Source organism: Furipterus horrens, unplaced genomic scaffold, assembly GCF_987537825.1.
Source record: "Furipterus horrens unplaced genomic scaffold, mFurHor1.1.pri manual_scaffold_6, whole genome shotgun sequence".
NCBI lineage: Eukaryota > Metazoa > Chordata > Mammalia > Chiroptera > Furipteridae > Furipterus > Furipterus horrens.
In genome coordinates, this window is record NW_028327176.1 from 15,787,931 (window position 1) to 15,811,591 (window position 23,661).

At 41.0% G+C, this 23,661-nt stretch overlaps 1 protein-coding gene across 1 annotated transcript; it reads right to left on the reverse strand.

The window, feature by feature from the left end:
• Positions 1 to 122: 122 nt before the first annotated feature.
• On the reverse strand, positions 123 to 23,661 carry SPATA31H1 (SPATA31 subfamily H member 1). Its single transcript, XM_090280723.1, has 8 exons — positions 23,520 to 23,661; positions 12,115 to 12,169; positions 11,822 to 11,902; positions 9,623 to 11,424; positions 4,604 to 8,530; positions 3,912 to 4,516; positions 3,800 to 3,842; positions 123 to 3,631 (listed from the first exon to the last, which is right to left on the reverse strand). The coding sequence occupies exons 1-8, from the start codon at positions 23,659 to 23,661 to the stop codon at positions 123 to 125; spliced, it is 10,164 nt and encodes a 3,387-aa protein (XP_090136849.1).

Below are 23,661 nucleotides of genomic sequence, written 5' to 3' on the forward strand. Positions count from 1 at the left end.
CATTGCTGAGGGTGCAAGAATTGGAGCCAGTGGCTGAGCAGGAAAGAAGCCAGGAAAAGCAAGCTTGATGAAGACCTGAGCGAAAAAACGAATAATGGGGGCGGAAAGCTCATCCACTTGCTTCAAGACTCCAAACTCGCTCTGCTTTGGGGTTTTTTTTGTGTGGTCCTAGGAGACATCTTTGAGTAACTCTTGGAATCTTCAGACAAACTATGTCTGGGCCTCTCAGGAGGGGAGCGGTGATGAGTTCTCTCAGAGTGACTGTGTCTGCGCCTCTCAGAACGCTTACGTCCTCTCCTCTTAGAGGGACTGTGATGGCTCCTCTCACAGGGCCTGGGCTGTCTGCTCTCAGAAAGACTGTATCCTCTCCTCTTACAGGGACTGCGACATCTCCTCTGAGAGGGTCTGCGACGTGTCCTCTGAGAGGGACTGCGATGGCTCCTCCGAGATGGACTGCGATGGCTTCTCTGAGAGAGACTGCGACGGCTCCTCTCAGATGAACTGCGACGACTCCTCTCAGAGGGACTGCGGTGGCTTCTCTGAGAGGGACTGCGGCGGTTTCTCTGGGAGGGACTGTGACAGCTCCTCCCAGATGGACTGCGATGACTCCTCCGAGAGCGACTGAGATGGCTCCTCAAAGAGAAATTACATGGGGTTCTTTCCCTAAGGAAGCTGCGGTGGTTTGGTTTCTTATGTGTGAGTTTCTCTATAAGGTGACTGTGGGAGGTTCTTTTCATAGTGGTACCATGTAGGACTCTCCCTTGGGCCTGACCTCTGATTTCTGTATTGGAGTTCTTGGGCTCTGGGCTCGAGATTTCTTTTCTGTAGTTTTTCTTAGGTCTGCTGCCACTGTCATTTTGAATGGTACCCAAAGGATGACTGATTGTGGTGGTTTGGGAAGTGGTACTTCCTTGGGAAACTCTGCACCTGGGGAATGGAAAAGGTCTGGGTTGGAAAGAGCTATCTCTTTTTGGTTGTTGAGGTGATCTGAATTGGTCTGTACCTTCCCACAACATGCTCTCCTGTTTAGTAGTTGGATCTGCTGGCATCCTGTCTCTTTTGATATGTCTTAGTAAGCAGTAGTCTGTGTCTTTTTGTTTTGTTCGGTAGTTTCTTCTTGACCACAAATGGCCTGCCCTTGTTCTGTCGTCCTCAGGCTTCTGCCCAACAAATGCCATAATTCTCTGTGCCGTGTGGAATGCGTTCCTTAGACCCTGAAAAACCAGTTGAATGAATTTGGGTTGGGAGAATTTCCTAGGTTGTCTTTTAAAAGAGCCAGTAGTTGTCTGAGGTCCCCCATTCCTGTTCCTTTTTAATTGGGCTGGTAATTCCCTAGAAAGACTGTGTTTTAAGGTTCTACTGTTTGTGTGGGACTTTTTGTTTTGCGTTCTAACTCCTTTGGTGATTTTTTTCATTGGATATTTTGAATCACAAGTGTTTTGGGTTCTCACTTCAGCCCATATTTCATCCTGATTGCTTTTAGAGTCACTCTCTGGTAAAGAGCGAACTTCAGTGAATTTATAGTGCCCAGGCTCTCCACTACCTGTCTTTCCTAGAAGGTCAGGGCTGCCACATTGCTTTTGCCTAATGTGTACTTGTACAGGAACAGGAGACTGGGAAGACTGAGATGGGAAATCTATTGTGGAAGTAGGACTCTTGGAAGCTTGAGTACAGATTTTAGTTTTCCTTAGTGATGGTGATATTGGACTCCTTGGTGTAATGGGTCTGTCTCTTCTATGATATTTTTGGACTTGAGATCTTTTCCCAGTTCGTAACCTAAAGCCAAGATGCAATCTAATCTCTCCATGACCTTCAGGAGTGCTCACAAGGCGGAGCTGTGGATAGATAAGCAGATAAGACCCCGAAGTGGCCTGTAATTTATGACAGCAATTAAAACCTGAACATCTGCCACACTGTAAGCAGATAGGGTATTTTAGGACCAGTCCTGAAGCTAGTGGTGGAGGTACATTGTGGGGTATTTGACTTCTTAACAGTTTTGCTGCTATTTTTAGCTGCAGATCTTGTAACAACTGGAGCTGTTCTGAGAAGTCAGCCTTGTCCTGGGAAAGATAACTTGGCTTGAGGGGGTATTGAGACTCAAAAATTCTTGTCTCTGAATCACTCTGTAAGTTCTCACTCTCTTTCACTAGAACAGGATCTTTCACAGTGAAAAATATATTGACGGAAGACTCTGACGTCACTGTGTCAACAAGTTGGTCCCCTGTATATGAAACAGGCATGTCCTGAATGACTCCCTGGGATATATCACTGAGCTTTATTTTCTTTATTCTCACTCTAGTTCCAGAGTATTGCTGTATTATGGAGGACATAGAACCACGTGTCCACATCCTTAAAGCCATTCTTTTCTCATGACCATGGCATGAAGTATGTCTCTGAATGTAGTTTTTGACCACAGAAGCCTGAGAAAGAGTACCTCGACTCATCTCCAGCAGACTCTGGGAAAATTCCATCAATTCAGCTGGAACTCCAAATAAATTCTGAATAGATTGAAGAGTATCTGCAGTGGCTCTTTCTGTTGAAGGTATTTGAGAACAAAGCTTCCTTTCCATAGTGGTCCCCAAGACATTCCCCAGCATTAACATATTGGAGAGATATTTTCTAGGTAGTTTCTGCTTCCAGGAGTGACTCTCCCAGACATTCTGTTGTCTTCCCAGAACAGACCACGTAAGGTCTCTTTGAGCCCCTGATCCTGTCTGGAAAGTCTTAACTGGTGATCTCCAGCTTTGTGGTGGATAATGGAAGAGGCCCTGGAGTGAGTTCTCTAACTCTGCCACCTGCTCCCTCTGAATCCTTTCCTTAGGTATGACAGTCACTCCTGGGATCTCAGAATGGGGGGTTTCTACAGTGTTAGCTGTCTTATCAGAGGGTTGATTATGAAGGGACAAGGGAAAGGTTGAAGCAGGGTCTATAAAGGACTCTTCAGGCTGCAAAACATCTGCCCAAAGGTTTTTTGTATCCAAGGTTCTTGATATTTCTGTCATCTCAGAATCCCAAAGTCCTCCTAATTCAGATGTTTTGACAGAGCTTGAGGTGACTGAGTTTGAAGAGTTGTGTAGAAACCTAGAGAAATAATTCTTCATTTGTAACTCTTCTCCTGATGTTAACTCCTCAGATTCCCTATTCTGATATACCTGTCTTAGATTCAAATCCTCAGATTTCATAACTTGAGGAGGCCTTATTTTTATCCCTATAGATTTCACAGCCTGAAGCCCCTGTTCCTGAGTCAACACTATAGGATCCTCAAATGGAGATGTTGGCTGTGAGGTTAATTCTGCAGATTTCAATTCAATATTTGACCCTGGATTTAACTCCACAGATTTAACTTTTTTAAAACATGACTCTAGTCCAAGCACCTCACATTTTAAGTCCTGCAGCTCAGAATCTGAAATTGATTTCACAGAATTTGCACCACAAAGCAACGGCTCCTTGTTCATTGTCACAGACTTTACATCTTCAAGCCATGGCTCTGGTAAAAATAACATAGATTTTGCACCATTTAACTGAAGACCCAAAAGAGAGTCCCCAAGTTGTTGCTGTGACCCAAGGTGGTTCTCCAAAACTTGGACTTCTGGAAACTTTGTGCCTGGAGTTAACTTAGAAGATTTTACACCTTGCAAATGTAGTCCAGGATTAAACAAAATAGACTTCGTGCCTTGAGATTCTGGCCCAGGGTTCAACTCACAAGGTCTCGTGCCTTGTATTTGTGGCCCTGGATTAAACTTTATAGAGTTTATGCATTGAAGTTCTGAGCCTGAATTCAATTCAGAAGAGTTCACACCTTGCAGCTGTGGCCCAGGGTTGCATCCAGTAGAATTTACACACTGAAGTTTTGGTTCCAAAGTGAATGAGGAAGAATTCATACCTTGCAAATGTGGCTTAAGGCAGAACACCTTAGATTCTGTACCTTGAAGCTCTGGCCCAGGATTCAATTCAAAAGATTCTAGACCTTGCAACTCTGGCCCAGTGTTGAATGCCATAAAATTTATACATTGAAACTGTGGCCCTGGATTCAGTTTAGAGGATTCCCCACCTTGCAATTTAAGTACATGCTTTAACTCCAAAAATGGCTCATCTGGAAGCTTCATCTTGGTGCTCAACTCAGATCTGATCTCTTGCCACTGCTTCCCAGCATTGAACTCAGAAGATACTACACCGTGAACCTTTGATTCTGAGGCCAACTCAGAGGGTTTTGCAACCTGAAATTTTTGGGCATCATTGATCTCTGTAGAGGTCATTATTTGATGTTTTATAAGCTCAGAAGATTCTGCACCTTGCAAGTTTGTCCCAGGGTTGAATTCCACAGATTTCACACCTGGTAGGTATGTGCCTTGTGTCAGCATAGACAATTTCCTATCTTGTGGGGCTGAGTTAAACCCGAAAGATTTAACATCTTGTTCCTTTGTAGCTAGAGTCGATTCAAAAGATTTCATATCTTGCCACATTGGCCTGGTGATGAACGCCACAGATTCTTCACTTTGAAGCTTTGTCTCTGGCGGTAACTCAGATGTCACAACTTGTAAATGTGGAACAGGTTTTAACTCAAAAGATTTCAGATCTCGAAGCTTCCACTCTAGTGTCAAATCAGATTTCTCATCTTCTGTCTGTGGTCCAGGGTTGAGCTCCACAGTTTTCACATCTTGAAGCTTCCTCTTCTGGGTTAAATCAGAAGATTTTCCACCTTGTAACTTTGGACCATGGTTGAACCTTAAGGAGTTCACATCTTGAAGCTTTGTCTCTTGAATTGACTCAGATTTTTTACTTTTTATCTGTGGTTCAGAGTTGAAAAATGATTTCATTTCTTGAAGCTTTGTCCCTAGGATCACTTCAGAAGATTTCATACCTTTAAAGTGTGGTCTGGAGTTGAACCCCATAGATTTTACATCTTGAAGCTTTATACCCATGATCAAGTCAGAACATTTTATGTCTTGCAACTTTGGACCTGATTGCAACTGTACAGATTTTGTACCTGGAAACTTCCTCCCCAGAGTCAAATCTGATTTCTCATCTTGTAACTTTGGACTAGGTTTCAATTCTACAGATTTCACACCTTGAAGCTTTTCCTTTGGGATTACTTCAGAAGATTTCATACCCTGCAAGTGTGGCCCAGACCTGAAATTCATAGATTTTACATCTTGAAGCTCTATACCCATGATCATCCTAGATGATTTTATATCTTGCAACTCTGGGCCTGACTTGAATTCTGCGGATTTCCCTTTCTCAAGCTGTGTCCCCAGTGTTGGCTCAGAAGAGTTCACAACTTGTAACTGGGGGCCAAAGTTGAATTTTTTGTGTTTTATATTTTGAAGCTTTGCCTTTGAAGTCCTTTCAGAAGATTTCATACCTTGTAACAATGACCCAGGCCTGAAATCTATACATTTGACACTTTGAATCTTTGTCCCTGCAGTCGATTTAGAAAATGTTCTACTTTGAAACTGTGAGCTGAGATTTAACTCATTAAATTTCATATCTTGGAACTTTAGCTCAGGTGGCAACTTAGAAGATTTTAAACCTTGCCACTGTGACCCAGAGTTGAAATCCTTAGATTTCACACCTTGAAACTTTGTCTGAAGAGCCAACTCAGGTGAGTTCATACTTTTCAAGTGTAGTGGGGAGCACAACTCTCTAGTTTTATTACTTTGTGATTGTGACCCTTGACTTAACAGCCCAGATTTTACACCTGGAAGTTGTGGTTCTTGTGTAAGCACTAGAGACTTTACACCTTGAAGTTGTGTTCCTGGGAATGACTGTAAGGGTTTCACTTCTTGAAGCTGTAGTCTTTGGGTCAATTTAGGAGCTTTCCCGTCACGCAAGTGAAGCCTAGATTTGAACATCACAGATTTTATATCATAGGGCTTTGACCTTGAAGTCCGGTCACATGATTTCATATTTCTAAACTGTGGACAAGGTTTCAAACTCAGACCTTCAGGCTGATGTTTCTGGAGTGATGCTAAAGAACCTATACTTTGGAGCTCTGGCTTTGGAGTCAACATAGATGACTTTGTATCTCTTAACTGTATCAAAGGTTTCAACTCTGCTGGTTTGACACATTGAGATTGTAACCCAAGATTTAGCAAAGATTTCAGACATTGAAACTCTAGTGCAGGTATCCATTGAAGCTGTGGATTTTGGCTTAACTCTACACTTCTTATGTCTTGAAGCTGTGGCTCTGAGGTTGATGCCGAAAATTGCCCTTTTTCCCATTGTACTGGGGACAACTCAAGGGTTTTCACACTCTGCAACTGTGGCCCACAGTTGAACTCCATATATGTTGCACCTTGAGTTTTTGGCCCTTGAGTCAATTTAGATGACTTATCTCTTGACTGTATCAAAGATTTCAACTCTGCAGATTTGACACCTTGAGATTGTGACCCTATAGATTTCACACCTTGGAACTCAGGTCCTGGTATCCACTGAATGCATCTCATACTTCCAAGCCGTGGCTCTTGTTTTAGGTCAGCAGTTTTCACCTTTTGATACTGTGGTTCTGAAGTTGACACCAGGGGTTTCACTTGGTACAACTGTGGCCCTGGGGTCAATTTGGGAGATTTTATGCTTTGCAACTGTGGTTCAGGCTTAAACTCTTTAGATTTCATACTTTGAATATTTGATTCTGGAGTCAACTCAAAAAATTTCACACATTGTCGTTGTGGCCCTGATTTTAACTCTGAGGATTTCATACCTTGAGATTGAGTTCCTAATGTCAGATCACAAAATTTGACGTCTTTTAGCCATGGCCCTGAATTAAGCCCGACCTGTTTCTCAACTGGAACCCCTGGAGACATCTTTGCTAATTTAGAATCTTGAAGCACTAACTCTGGAGTCATCTCCACAGAATTCACACCATGAAACAATGATCCTGGGATTTTCTCTCCAAACGTGACACCATGAAGTTTTGGCTCTGAAGTCAATTCAGAAAATTTGACATCTTGCTGCCTTGGCCCTGGTTTCAGTTCCTCAGATTTCACATCTTGAAATTGTATTTCTGAAGTCAGTTTCACAGATTTCATGCTGTGAAATTGTGATCCTTCAATAGACAAAACAGATTTCATATTTTCAACCGGGAGGTCTTGGTTTAACTGCAAAGATGACTTTGCTGCAAACCCTACAGACTTTATATCTTGAATCTGTGTTCCTGGTATAAACTGCACATGTTTGAAACCTTTATGCTTTGATTCTGGGTCCAAATCAGAAAATTTAACATCTTTCGAGCATGGCCTTGTGTTTAATTCCACAAATTTCATACCTTGAGGTTGTGGTTCAGGAGTCAACTGTACAGACATAGCATGTCGATGTTTTGGCTGTAGGATTAAATCTGATGATTTAATTTCTTGCACTGGGGAAGCTGGGATCAATTCATCAGATTTCATACCATGGTATGAGGGCCCTGAGATTAAATCTATAGACTTTTCTCCTTGAAGAAGTGGCCCTGGAGATAACTTTGAAAATCTAAAGCTCTGTGACTGTGGCTCTTGTATCAGCTTCTCAGATTCTACCATTCTAGTAGTAGTTGACTGTTGGTTTAAATTAATGTATTCCATATACTGTAATTGTGGCTCTGGATCCAACTGCCTGGACTTTAATCCCTTGGTCTGTGGCTCTGGAGTCAACTCCATTACAGGTGGTTTTCGTCCAGCAATAAATTCTTTAGATCCTACCACTAATGGGACTGACTCAAGTTTTATACTTTGGTGCTGTGGTTCTGAGGTCAATGGCACAGATTTCACACTTTGAAATTGTGGTTCTGAAGTCAGCTCCTCATAGTTCATAATTTCTGAATATGATCCTAGATTCAGAACAGACTTAATACATTTGGAGTCTGGGATCAACACCTCTGATTTCATACCTTGCCTCTCTGATCCTGGTACCACCTTCAGAGATTCTTGTATTGTATGTTGTGAAACTGGAGTCTCCCCTGAGGCTTTTACACTTTGAAGCTTTGTCTCAGGAGTACCTTGGAATGACACTGAGTTCATCTGCCTAGATTTTGAAGCATATCTCAATGGCACTGGGGTATTTCCTAAAGATGATTCTGTCAACCCCACAGATTCTTTCTTGTGGTCACAAGTGTCAGAGGTCAACTTTGCTTCTGTTTCTTGATATCCTGGCTCTGAAATCATCCCTAAAGAATCTGAAGCTTGATGCCATGGAGTCAATTCTTCAGGTCCTGTGGCTTGATTATTTGGTTTGGGTACCAGTTCTATAGATTTTACTGCTGGAATATGTGTTCTTGGGATCAGCTCCTCATATTTCATACCTTCTACCTGTGGCTCAGGAATCAGCCTCCTACATTCTACCATCTGAGGAGTTTTCACATCTTTAATCAATAGTAATTGGGCTATCTCCTCAGATCTTATATCTTGTAACCATGGTTTGGGGGCCCACTCCACAGATTTCATATCTTCCTCTTGTGGTCTTGGGGTCAACTCCACAGTTTTTATATCTGGCAACTTTGGTGGTAGACTCAAATGAACACATTCCATACCTTGCAACTGTGAACTGGAGGTCAAATCTATAGGTTTCCTACTTTGCAACTGTGCTGCTGGGGCCAACTCAGCAGATTTTTCACTTCGCTGTTGTGGTCCTAGGGTCAGTTGGGTAGATTTCACATCTTGAAGCTGAGATCCTAGGTATGACTGCACAGATTTCCCACTTTGCAGCTGTGGTATGGAGGTCAACTCATCAGATTTTACACTCTGCTGTTGAAGTTCTATGGCTGATTCTATAGAGTTCACAGTTGGGATCAGCTGTCCATATTTTGCTATTTGTGGCAGTGAATCTATAGGTTTTATACTTTTCAACCCTGATCCCATGGTCTGTTTCTCTAATTTTACATTTGGCAACCCTGATGATAAATTCATAGAATCCGTAACTTTAAGTTGTGGCATTTTCACACCTTGAAGCAGTGATGTGGTAGATATTACTGAGGATTCTGTAACCTGATGCAGTGGTCTTTGGCTCATTCCCATAGATTCTGTACCTTGACCCAGCAACTTTGGGATTGTCCCTAAAGATTCCATTATTTGATGTTGTGACTGTGTCAACTCTACAGATTTCTTCATTTGAAGGCATTTGTCAGAGGTCAATCCCATAGTATCTATAACTTGATGATTTTGCCTTGGGCTCATCTCTGAATCTTCCAGGACTTGATGCCATGGGGTCAACCTCAAAGATTCCATATCTTGAGGTGGCACTGGGGTTAATGCCATAGATTCCGTACCTTGGTTATATGGTTGTGCAGTCATCCCCACAGGGTCTAGCACTTGAATCCATGGCCTAGGAGTCAACTCCAAGGATTTCTTGACTTGAGATATTGACCTTGGGGTCAAACACTGAGTTTCTACAACTTGTGACTGTGGTTCTGTGATCATTTCATTGGATGACCCCAGTACTATTGGGGTTTTCTTTAGAGAATGTATGGATTGATGTAATGGCATCTCTACTGAGTCTATGACTTTAGGTAGTGGTTTTGGAGGTACACCCATAGCCTCTCTAATTCCAGGTGGATCAATAGTAGGAGGGAAACTAGAAGATGTCAAATCATCTAGCTGAGTTGCCCTTGGGGTTAAATTTGAAATATGAGTCCATAAATCTGGAGTTAAGCTCCCAGATCCTATACCATCTGGTTGTGCTGGTGGAATTATTCCCATACCATCCATAGCTTGTAATAGTGCCACTGGAGTTACTTTCATGATATTCATAACTTGGTGCAATGGCCTAGGCTTCATGCTCAATGATTTTGTGTTTTGACATATTGGCCCTGGAATAATTTTCAGTGGTTCTATGACTTGATTCTGTGGCTTCGAAGTTATGCCCACTGATTCAATAACTTTATGCTGTGGCCCTGCAGTCATTTTCACAGTTTCCATGACTGTATGTTGTTGCCTTGGACTCATCTTTCCTGGTTGTATGACTTGATGGTCCAACAATGTGTTCATTTTTACTGACTCCTTGACTTGATGTTGTGGTCTTGGGGTCATTCCCATTGATTCTATGATGTGTGGAGGTGATTTTTTAATCATCCCCATAGAATCCATGACTTCAAGCAATGCTACAGGAGTTACCTTTACATTATCTGTGACTTGATTCAGTGGTCTTGAGGTCATCTTCTTTGATTCTATAACCTGGTGCTGAGGCCTTGGGGTTACTTCCACTGATTCAGTGACTTGGTATGCTGGTTTTGAGCTCACACTCATTTTTTCCATTGGTTTCACAACTTCATTTGGCCGTTGAAACAAACCCACAGATTCTGTCACTTCTGAATGTGATTCTGGGATCATCCCCATCAAATCCATGGTTTGAAGTAATGCCAATGGAGTTACCTTTATGCTCTCTGTGACTTGATATGGTAGCCTTGGAGTCAACTCCACACTAGTCACTTGGACCTCATGCTTCTGTATGCTTTTTTCTGGAAGACCTATTACCCTCTGCTCTATACTAAGCTCTAGCATATGTTTTGGGTCCTTCTGTAGTAAAGTGGTTTCTTTATGAATTACGTCAACTTCTAAACTTTTGGGAGGTGGAGTGCCCATTGATGTAACTGACAGCTTGGATCCAAGGATTTGGGGGCCATTCCTGTGCTGTGACTGCTTACTTGGGATAAGTGATTGTGAAATTTTTTTTTCTGTTCTGTTTAATCCAGATTTCACTCCAATGTTCACATGGCACTGAAATGATGGACGGTCTGAGGATTCATTGTTGATATTTTTCTCAGTGCTTTGATGAATGGGCATAGATAAGTGGATTTGGGGTTTCCCTGGTTCAGGAATGCTTCCTTGTACCTCAATTAAATAATTCAGCATCGCCCATGATTCCCTCACAGGCAGAGGTACTGTTTGTTTCCGCAAAGTACAAACCTTCCAAGCTATATGTCCCTCCAACTCCCACCTAGTCAAAGGAGCTATCTGGGCTGGAGCCAGACCTGGGGATTGTGGTGTCTCCTTGAAAATAGAATTTGGCTGATGACCTGATGTCAAATTATTATTGCTCCTTCTCCCATCCTTTGTTTTCACTTGTTTGCAGAAAGTAGAGTTGGTGAAAGAGCCTTGAGATCTTAAGGCTGAAAGAGCTGCCAAATCCTGAAAGAGTTTTGATTTCCCAACCTCTGACACCTGAAGAGGAGGCAAGGATGTTCCTACATTCTTGAACACAGATGGTTGCTTTTTAGAAAAAATAGGTAAGCTGTGGCTCTGGAATTTTGAGGCTTTTCCTTCAGAAAAGACAGGAAAGTGAGACAAACTGGAGGTGCTGCATGATGATCCAGAGGAGGTGCTGTGGGTAGTGGAATATTTTGCTGTCTTACAGTCACAAAAGGGTAGAATAGGCTCCTGAGCCTCAAAAACAGTGGAGGTGGAGGAAGAAATTGTATACTGTGGTTCAGGCAAACATGATTCCATAAGAGCTGATCTAAAGAATAAAGAGAAAAGTTTTGTTTTGCTTTAAAACATAAAAGGGTAGGAAAAGTAGAAAAAGGGAAAAATAATGGCCATTTCAAATGCAAAATATTTTGGACTGAAGGAGGACAACAAATTGCTTTACCCAACATCAGTTAATTTTGGAAAGAATTCCTCCATCAAGACAAAGGGAGGCATTTGTCCCATTCCAATCAGAAATGATCAATAAACCCATTTGAACTTCCTTTAACCTAGAACCTTCCCCCATTGCCAAAACTAACTAAGTAATGCTCTTTTCCCTCTCCCTCCCTCCTTACTCATATCCCTTCCTCTCTCCTTTACTCCCTTCCTTCCTCCCTTTTAAAAGCTCTACCACCTTCAATCCCCACTCAAAAACTACATTGCCTGACCTTGCATTTTCCAGATGCTGGAAGATCTGTTGAAGACTGAGTAGACATTCCTGGGTCCATCGTTCATGGAGTCCCGAAAAGCTGGATGAAAAAGAGTATGTCCATGTAACTAAAGTAATATTAAAAGTACTAGTAAGGAAACCAATAAGAAGAGAGACTTAACTTAGAGACAGTTATGATAATGTGGGAAGTAAAAGAGTCCGAGGTATCTTACTCCTAACTTTTTACAGTTTGTCAGTAGCATAGACTGAAAAGAGAAAAAATAGATAACAGTGAAGATCAATATTACTCACCATGTCAGATTAGTTTTAACGCAACCCAACCTCAGATCTTCTTCCCACTGTTGAGCTGGGAGAAGAGATGAAGAATCTATTAGTATTATGATGACTGGCATCACCTAATCCAAAGCCCTTATTTTGCAAATAAGGAAACAAAGATGAATTCATGTTCAAGATCACAAAGCTAATTAGTGGTAGAGCTAAGGTTTAACCTAGGTCTCAAGTTTGTTTTTTAAATTATACAATGCTGCCTTCTCCATAAAGTATAGATGTAAGCAATTGGAAAGAGCGGGAATAACCATGGCAGTAGGGAGTTGGAGTGGAGGAAACAGAGGTCATAGTATATATATCTTTCCCTCCAAAGGAGTCTCCCAGTGTCTATGGTAGAGAAAAAAAGTACTGAAACTTTCCATGTCAAACTCTTGGTAGTTATTCCTTCTCCATTCTCCAATCTCACCAAGTTTATTTCCTGATGCTTTGAACTTTGTATAAAATGAGATGAGGAAAGGAAGCATGGAAACAATTATGGAGCCACTTACATCTCTCTGGAAGTGGAGATGCTAGAATAAACACAGTTCTTTCTACCTCCCACCTCCCATCATATATTAAAGGTCAGAATTTTTTAAGATTTGTTTATTTTTATTTATTTTTAAAATATATTTTATTAATTATGCTATTACAGTGGTCCCAATTATTCCCCTTTGAGCCCCTCCCCCCATACCTCCTTCCCTCCAGCAACCCCTACCCCCCCCCACTTAGCTCATAACCATGGGTTGTGCGTGTAAGTTCTTTGGCTTCTCCATTTCCTATACTATTCTTAACATTCCCCTGTCTATTTTGTACCTACTAATTATGCTTCCTAATCCCTGCACCATTTGCCCCATTCTGCCCCTTCCCCCTCCCTGCTAATACTCCTCCAAGTGATCTCCATACCTATGATCCTGTTCTTGTTCTCGTTGTTTGCTTAGCTTGTTTTTTAGATTCAGTTCTTGATAGTTGTGAGTTTGTCTTTTTTTTTTTTTTATTGATTATGTTGTTACAGTAGTTCCAAATTTTTTCCTCTTTGCTCCCCTCTGCCCAGTACCCCCCTTCCCTCCAGCAACCCCACTCCCTTAGTTCATGTCCATGGGTCATGCATGTAAGTTTTTTGGCTTCACCCTGCCCTGTGTTATTCTTAACTTCCCCCTGTCTATTCTGTACCAACCAATTATGCTTCTTAGTCCCTGCACCATTTCCCCATCTCTCCCCTTTCCCCCTCCCAGCTGATAACTCTCCATATGACCCCATACCTATGATTCTGTTTCTATTCTGGTTTGCTTAGTTGGGTTTTGCTTTTATTTTTTAGATTCAGTTGTTGATAGTTGTGAGTTTGTTGTCATTTTAGTGTTCATAGTATTGATCTTCTTTTTCTTAAGTAAGTCCCTTTGACATTTCATATAATAATGGCTTGGTGATGATGAACTCCTTTAGCTTCACCTTGTCTGGGAAGCACTTCTTCCCTTCCATTCCAAATGATAGCTTTGCTAGATAGAGTAATCCTGGTTGTAGGTTGCTTTTCATCACATTGAATACTGCTTGCCAATCCCTTCCTGCCTGCAAAGTGTCCTCTGAGAAATCAGCTGATAGTCCTATAGGCACCCCCCTGTAGGCAACTCTCTGCCTCTCTCTTGCTATCCCAGAACTCTGTCTTTATCTTTCACCTTTGGCATCTCAGTCATAATGTGTCCTGGTGTGGTCCCCTCTGGGTCCAGCTTGCCTGGGACCCTCCGTGCTTCCCAGACCTGTATGTTCATATCCTTCACAAAATTTGGGAAGCTGTCCTCATTTTTTTCAATCCTTGCTTCCTCATTCTGCATTGGTTGACTGTTTTTTTCCTTCCTTATGTTCCAAATCATTGATTTGAACCCCGGTTTCCATGCCTTCACCATTGGTTTTGTGTGGATTTTTCTTTGTTTCACTTAGCATAGCCTTCACTTCTTGTCTTATGTGTTGCCATACTCAAGCATATCTGTCAAGCCTGTGAGCATCTTTATCACCAGTGTTTTGAATTCTGCATCTGTTAGGTTGTCTATCTCCTCATCTGTTAGGTTGGCTATCTCTTCATCGTTGCTTAGTTCTCCCACTGGAACCTTGATCTGTTTCCCCTTCTGGACCATACTTCTCTGTCTCCTCATTCTGACAGGCTCCTGTGTTTGTTCACCTCCACATCCCAGGCAGAGCCATCGCTCCTGTTACGTTGCAAGTGGCGGAACCCTGGGGATTTGTCAGCACAGGGCGACCTGCTTCACCACGTTGCGGCGCTGTATGTGGGGAAGGGGTCTGAGAGGGAACAATGCTGCCTGCCCAGTACTCGCCCGTCTTCCAGGCACTTCTCCCACTTCTGCACCAGACTGGCGCCCCTCCAGCTGCTGCCCTGGCCGTCGTTCCCAGAGTGGGTGCGTCTGCGGATGCTCTAGGACCAGGGGGCCCTTCAAACAAGCGGACTCTGCTGAGGCCTCCACCCCAGCCCCCACTGGTCTGCACAGTCAGAAGCAATGAGGCTTGATTTTCCCCAGTGCTGGGACCGTGGACTGCGAGGTCCGGTGAGGAACTGGGAACGCTCCTCAGGTGTCCCTCCTGACTTCTTAAAACATGTGACTACAATTTTTGCCAGCCTGCCACTACTGCTACTGTTGCTGCTGCTGCTGCCACCACCACCACACCACATCCTCTCTGCCCCAGCTCCGCCCCTCCTACCTGTCTGGATGAGGGAGACGTAGGAAGGAACAAACAGTCAACCAGTGCAGAAAGAGGAAACAAAAAGAGGAAAATGAGGAGAGGCTCAGAAACCTATGGGACAGCTATAAGCGGACCAACATCTGAATCATAGGGTAGCCAGAAGGTGAAGAAGAACTAGAAATTGAAAAATTATGTGAAAAAATAATGAACCTGAACTTCCCTAACTTGGGGAAGGAAATAGATTTACAGGTCCAGGAAGCACAGAGAGTTATAAAAAAAAGTGGACACCGGGAGAACCACCCAAGATACATTATAATCAAAATGTCAAAAATAAAGGATAAAGAGAGAATTTTAAAAGCAGCAAGAGAGAAAAATTACGTACAAAGGGGTCCCAATAACACTCTCATCTGAAATCTCAAAAGAAACTCTGCAGGCAAGAAGGGACTGGCAAGAAATATTCAAAGTAATGAAAAGAAAAAACCTTCAACCACGATTACTCTATCCAGTGAAGCTGTCATTCAGAATAGAAGGGCAGAGAAAGTGCTTCCAGGACAAAGTAAAACTGAAGGAGTTCATCAGATCCAAACCACTGTTATACGAAATGTTAAAGGAACTTGTTTAGGAGGAAGAGGATCAAAACTATGAACATTAAAATGAGAACTGTATCACAACGACCAACAACAGAAGCTAGGGAACCTAAACAAAGGCAAACTAAGTAGGCAACGAGAATGGGAAAAGAATTATAGGTATGGGGAACATTATGGGGGGGGTTCAGTAGAGAGAGGGAAAAAGGGAAAGGGAGGGAGATGGTACAGGAATTAAGAAGCATAGTAGGAGGGAGTGGAGTAGACAGGAAGATGTTGAGAACTATATGCACAACCAATGGGCATGGACTAAGTGGGCAGACAACTGGAGGGAACCAGGTTACTGGGTGGAGGGGAACAAAGGGAAAAGAAATTGGGACAACTGTAACAGCATAATCAATAAAGCATATTAAAAAATAAGTAAATAAAATAGAAAAAAAAAAAAGATTCTCTCTTGATCTTTAACCCTTGGCATTTTAATTATGATGTGTCTTGGTGTGGTTCTTTGCATCCAACTTGTTTGGGACTCTGTGCTTCCTGGACTTGTATGTCTATTTCCGTCACTGAATTAGGCAAGTTTTCTTTCATTATTTTTCAAATGAGTTCAATTTGTTGCTCTTCCTCTTCTCCTTCTGGCATCCCTATGATTCGCATGTTGACACTTTTGGAGATGTGCCAGAGTCTTCTTATTCTCTCTTCATTCTTTTGAATTCTTGTTTTTTATTATGTTCTGGTTGACTGTTTATTTCTTCCTTATGTTCCAAATTATTGATTTGAACCCCAGCTTCCTTCCCTTCACTGTTGATTACCTGTGGATTTTTCTTTCTTTCACTTAGTATAGCCTTCATTTCTTCCCTTATGCTTTTGCCATACTCAATGAGTTCTCTGAGAATCCTTATCACCAGTGTTTTGAACTATGTATCTGATAGATTGACTTTCTCTGTTTTGTTTAGTTCTTTTTCTGGGGTTTTGTTCTTTTCTTTCATTAGAGCCATATTTCTTTGTCTCATCAATTTGGCAGCCTCCCTGTGTTTGTTTCTGTGTATTAGGTAGAGCTGCTTTGACTTCCTGTCTTGGAACACCTGTTTTGTTGTAAGGGCGGAACTTTAGGTGATTGTCAGGGCAGGGCAACCTGCTTCACCACTTTGTGGCTCTGTATGTGGGGAAGAGTGAAGAGGGGACAATGCCTCTGCTGTCTGCTGGAGACTTACTCTGCACTCACCCTATTTCCAGTCACTTCATCCACTTCCCGTGTGTGACTGGCACCCCTCTAGCCCTTGCCCTGGTAGTTGTTTCCAGAGTGGGTGGGTTTGCATATGTTCTAGGACCATGTGGACCCTTTATATGGACTCTCCTGAAAGATTGGCAGTTTCTTCTGCCGCCCCAGGCCCCACTGGTTTTTACAGCCAGAAGTTACGGGGCTTACTTTTCCTGGCACTGGAACCCTGAGCTGCGCAGTATGGCTGGGGCCGGGATTGCTCCCTCCCCAGGTATCACTCCTGATTTTTATCCACCACATGTGAATATGGGACGACCCATTCCACTGGCCATCGGCTGCCACCGCCACCCTGTCACCACCACCATGCATCCTCTCCACCCCACCTCCTCCTCATCTCTGCCCCTTCTATTCATCTGGATGAATACGGCTTCTTTAAATCCTTGGCTGTCGGACTTCCACATAGTTCAAGTTTTCTGGCAGTTTTGGGTGTTTTCTGCTTTGAGTTTAGTTGTGATCCTTCTTATGGTTGTGCGAGGAGGCAAAGCATGTCTACTTACACCTCCATCTTGACTGGAAGTCTAGATTTTATTTATTTTTAGAAATTGGGGAAAGGAGGGAGAAAGAGAGGGAGAGAAATATCTTTGTGTGAGAGCCCACAACTAGGAACATGCCCTGACTGGAAAATGAACCAGCAACCTTTCCATCCTCATGCTGATGCTCAATCCACTGAGCCTCACCAGCCAGGGCTAAAGGATAGAGTCTTAAAGCAAACCACAGCTGATCTGTCATTAGCCTTGAGCTGAAGAATAAAACAGGATCTTTCTAACCTGTGAATTTCTGGATCTTTTTCAATCGATGTTGCTTTGAAGTCTAGAGAGGCATAAAAAGAAAAAGAAATTCAGGTAATGCTCTAGGTTAGAGAATTTATTGACATTGCATTTCATCTTATAGACACAAGTATTGATACAATTGGCATCCTTATCCACAGGAACAAATACCACCTCATTCTTTTATTCATGAATCATTTATTGAGTACTAAATTCTTGGTATTTTGTGGGGTGCCAGAACTACAAAGATAAATATGACCCCTGTATTCTAGGAACTTATATAGTAGGTATAAAATGTATCTGTAAACATATAAATTGCAATGCTGTGTGGTAATTGCTGTAACAGAAATATAAGTGCCAGGGAATATAGAGGACAGTTATTAACTGCTTGGGAGGGAAGATAAGAATTACACAAGAAGTTGTCATTTGTATTGGAGTTTGGAGAATGAGAAGAGAGTTTTTAGGTGAAGAAAGAGCCTTTCAGGCTTGGGGACATCACTGAGATTAGAAAGTCATGATTTCAAGTGCACTTTTGCTAAGTAGTGAGAGATGAAACTGAAAAGGTAGGTAGAAGCCAGATTATGCCAACTGTAGCATTTTTATTTTGTCCTGTAGGAAAAAATTTCCCAACCAGCAGTTAGTAAACTCCTGGGTTTTTCCAAGGGTGTTCCAGGTCACTTGAAAGGCAAAGATGACATTCATTACGATTTTTTATTTCTTCTCTTTAAACTAGAGCATCAGTCTCTGAGAGTATATTAAAAGAGCCTCCAAAACGACTACTGAGGAATTCATGAACGTCTACATAATTCAGTCATTCAGCTTATCACTCATTTGAATATCCCTAGCACAGTGGTAGTGTTAACTTTTAAATAGTTTTAAGTTGATTTTATGCTTAGTTATGTATTATTTATGTCAATAATTATTAACTAAAAACATCAAGCAAAAGGAAAACTGATGTTGAAATACAGGTTAATATATTTACAAATGATCTTTCTATATATTTATCTCAAAATGATCTCTACATACCACAAACCTAAATAATTCCCCACTACAAAACATTTGAAAATGCCCAATAAAATATAACAAATATTCTTTAAAATGGAGAACTTAGATCCTTACAAGACAATAAGGGAAATATATAGGCCAAAAATAGAAAACTGAAAAACCAGAGCGGAAAGTCAGAGTATACTTCAATGACCTAGGTGATTTGCAGTGTTGGTCCCTAAAGGACTTTTGATAACAACAAGAAAGGAACAAAAGGTTCATGTGAAGTGGATATTTGGAATTGATACCCCAGGGAAAAAGAGACAGGATTTTCAAATTGTTGCAAACTCAGTAAAAAGGTGGCTAGAAAAAAAATCTGCCCACCAGACAATAGAACTTGAACTCTGGGTAGGGGAAAAAAGAAAACAGCCTTTTCTGAGAATTTTAACCAAGAGTCTATACTCATGCTGGTTTGGAATACTAATTTATACTTAACTGTGTCATCAGGAACCCTCAAAAAAAAAAAAAAAAAAAGTGGTTCTTGGCTGGCAATGCCCATAGGGCAAAAGAGGAAAGTAAATATAAAATCTCTTTGGAAATTGAAGTAGAAGAGGAAGGAGAAGGGAAACAGTTTGAATAACTATACTTTACTAAATGAAAAATACTTGATGAAATGGTTAAATTCTTAGAAAAATGTAAGATATCAAAGGCAGGCAAAAAATATATACCAGTTGAATAGACGAATAAGTGTGAAAACAATCAAATGATAAAGACATTCTCCATCAGACCTAATAAAAGAATTCAAGTTTCTAAATACCAGAACTTATAAGTATCAATAGCATTTCTCTACTACATCAAAAAAACTAGAAAAATATAATTTTAAATAATAAAAGATATGTCCTTCATAATAGCAATACAAATGATAGAGTATCACAGTATTAAGTTAACGAAGACTACAGAAGACATTCATGTAGAAAACTATGGAACTCTAATAAAGGACATAGAAAATAATCTGAATAAATAAAGAGGCATTCTGGGCTTTTGGTTGGAATAACTTGAAATTATGAAGATATCAGTATTCCCCAAATTAAATTATACTTTAATACATTCCCAGTTTAAATTTCATTTGGAAAGTTTCAAGAACTTGTTAAACTCTAAAATTATATGGCAAAAGAAAGGTCCACTAATAGCTAAGTCAACCTTAAGAAGAAGGGCAAAGAAAAAACCTACTGTACCAAACACTAAAACACACTACAAATCTATGACAATAAATACTGGAACAAACAAACCAATGGAACAGAGTAGAGAACTCAAAGATAGAGTCATGTATATGATAAAGGGAGTTCCACAAATCAATGGGGGAGAGGTTCTTTAGCAAATAGTAATGAGAACACTGGCTCACTATAAAGGGACAAATAAAATTGGATCATTTCTTAATACTATATATAGAGGTGGATTCTAAGTGTATTAAAAATTAAAATGTGAAAGGTAAGCCTGGAGCCTCCAAAAAATTTAAGGAAGAATATTTGTGACCTATAATACAGAAGAATGGTTTAAAGAAAACTTCAAAAATACAAACCATAAGACAAAAAAAAAAAATCCAATAGAAGACCCTGCCACATTCAGCTGGAACCTCACGACACCAAAAGTTCAGAGGACTAAAGAGAAGTCCCTGGAAAGTTGTAACCACAGGTTGACTTTTGTGTAATTTGCAGCTAAACTTCACGAAATAAAAACCCTCAAACTATGAATTTAAAGTAGTCCTGGATTGATGATGCCATAGTCAAAAGCAAATAAAATACTCTCGGAGGAAGATCTTTATCCTAGGCTTCAGAAAATACCCATGAATACTGCATTTTATTAAATAGGTTATTTCTACAGAAGAAAAAGAAAGAAGAAGAAAAAAAGAATTAAAAAGAAAAAACAAAAATAGACTAAGGAGCCTCTGCAACATCTCCAAACGTACCAACAGCCAAATAATAGGGATGCCAGAAGGAGAAGAGGAAGAGCAACAAATTGAAAACCTATTTGAAAAAATAATGAAAGAAAATTTCCCTAATTCAGTGAAGGAAATAGACATACAAGTCCCAGAAACACAGAGAGTCCCAAACAAATTGAACCCAAAGAGGACCACACCAAGACACATCATAACTAAAATACCAAAGGTTAAAGATGAAGAGAGAATCTTAAAAGCAGCAAGAGAAAAGCAAAGAGTTACTTACAAAAGAGTTCCCATAAGACTATCAGCTGATTTCTCAAAAGAAACTTTGCAGGCAAGAAGGGGCTGGCAAGAAGTAGTAAAGTGATAAAAAGGACCTATAACCTAGATTACTCTATCCAGCAAAGCTATTGTTTAGAATGGAAGGGCAGATAAAGTGCTTCCCAATAGAGCTAAAGGAGTTCATCATCATCAAGTTCTTATTATATGAAATGTTAAAGGAACTTATTTTTTAAAAAAAGATCAAAACTCTGAACATTAAAATGAGAATAAACTCACAACTATCAAGAACTGAATCTAAAGAAACAAAAACAAACTAAGCAAACAACCAGAACAGGAACAGAGGCATAAATATGGAGATCATTTGAAGGGTTATCAGTGGGGCAGGGGGGCAGAGAGGCGGAGAATGGGGGATATGGTACAGGGATTAAGAAGCATAGATTGGTAGGTAAAAAATAGACAGGGGGATGTTAAGAACAGTATAGGAAATGGAGAAGCCAAAGAACTTACATGCATGACTCATAGAACTAAGGGGAGGTGGGGAGATTGCTGGAGGGAATGGGGATACTGGGCAGAGGGGTCAAAAAGGGGAAAAATTGGATCAGCTGTAATAGCATAGTCAATAAAATATATTTTAAAAAATACTGAATGTCAATTGTAACTGAAAAAATCTTTTTAATTTTTAAAAAATTGAAACTCAGCCTTTGATGAGTTCAATCCTTGATTGGATTAAGATGAGTTTCTCTATGCTAAACAACTTCTGGAAGCAAAAGTAACTCTGATGTCTGGAGGAAAGTAACTTTACATATAGCATGCCTGGTATTTAAGAAAAAGAAGCCATGTATACTAGAAGGTAAGACGAATGGGCAATATAAAGAAACTCACAGTCAATACAAATATTGTTAAAAGACATGTACTTTAAAGTACATATGATTTCTTTTTTTTTTATTCTCCCCCCACATATGATTTCTATATTTAAAAAATTAGATGACAGATCAGAGCACCTAACTTGACACCATAGGACCATGCAGCCTTTTAGCCCAAAGAGGGGCACAATGGGCATGATGGGGGCAGCAGGGGTACAGACAGCCTGTGGTTGGTGCTGGAGGTTCAGTGTCTCCTGGTGACTTCTAAAACTGGTTCACTATTCACTTGACCCAGAAAACACCACAAAATCACACAAATCAAGAGGTTCAAATCTTTGTCTTCACTTTAAGAACACTCATGAAACTGCTTGGGCCATTAAGATATGCATATCCAAAAAGCCACAAAATATCTGAAGGATGTCACTTTACAGAAGCAATGTGTGCCATTCTGCCAATGATGGAGCTGGTAGGTGTGCCTAGGCCAAACGGTGGGGCTGGACTCATGACTTCTTCCTTCTAATATTTTCTATTATTTGAAAGGCCATCATCGTATCAGTCATTCAGGGTTAACATTGAGAAGTCATCCTTCATTTCACAGACACTTATGGATCACTTACTACTCCAGGCATTATGCTAGGCACAGGGGATGCAAAGATGAATATAGTCCTCATAAACTGATGATAATGTTCCTATTTAGCTCTTTGTATTTAAGGCTCAATCAGGAAAAGACTCAGCTACTTCCCTCTCTTTCTGCCTCACTTCCTGCCTCGCTTCCCACATCCAAACTTTCACCATAGTTTACCCCTCCTCTTTCACATCTCTGAGACCCAGAGTGTTTTGTCCCTGTTTTACTACCTGTCTATACAGCCTAAGGAGGGCCCTGCACATTGTGATGGTGATGGGTGATAAACATTCGAAGAAAAAAATCCATGTCCTCTTTTCCATCTTACTGCTCTGATTCTTTCATTTCCTTTGCCCTCCTTCACACTAAGTCGTTAATATAGCCTCCCATTGGCTTATTTACGCCAGAGGACTACCATTTACACTCACTGGAGTTATTTTCAAGGTTTGCTCAACAATAGGAGCATCACCTGAGAGCTTGGTAGATATGCAGACTTTCAGTGCCTACCCCACACCTAAATCAGAATCTGCTTTTAAAAAAGACCACCAGGTGATTCGTAAGTCTGTTAAAGTTTGAGAAGCACTGCTCTAAGACACAGATCTAAGCACATTTTTTTACCTGGCTTTAAATTTATTGGTGTCTTTTAGTTGCATAAGAATAATATTTATACCACAAAGTATTCAGCCTGGCATTCCCAGACCTCTGCAATGTGACCTCTATCAATGTTCAGCCTTTTCTCTCACTGAGTTCCCTGCACTTCTACACTCTCTTCAGGTAGGTGTCTTCAGCTCTCCTTGAACACATCCAGCACTCTTCTGCTTCCCACACTTTCCCCCAATATATCCCTTCTGTCTTAAGAATCTTCCGCTACTCTCCTCTCCCTACCCTATCCACCTTCAAAATCCTACCCTTTCTCTGAAGCACAACTCAAACTGAGCTCTCCCAGAAGCCATTTTATAGATCCAGAGGGCATTTTATAGATCAAAATACTCTTTGCGTCCCATCTCTTTAGCAATATTTATACCTCTATGAAATCTTATCACTTCCCCTTTTCTTGAGTTATACATTCAATATATATCTGTCAGCCTGTCTGCCCCTCTTTGTCTCAAGCTCCTAGAAGGTGGAGATGGTGTTTTATTCTTCTTCAATGTCTAGTACGCTGTCATATAATAAATGCTCAAGGTTTGTTGAAATGAACTGAAGGAAAAAGGATTGAGAATGACACATATAGGAAGACATTCAAAAGCACTATCTCAACTCCCCTCTTCCCACCCACCCCCATCTGATTTCCCCCACGGCCCAAGATGTAGGAGTTTCTCTGGCTTCAGGGGCAGGGGCATGGGCAAGGAGCAGTGAGTTTCAAGAGAGTATTGCTCACATACCTCTGAGTCTGTCTCTGCTGCCTCCTGTTCCCTGCTCTGTTTCCCAGAAAATAGCACCCAAAGCACCCAAAGTCCCCAGACAAGGAAACCGAATAATAGTAGAAGGCTGACTTGTGATGACAGTGGGAGGGCTGGGCCCCAT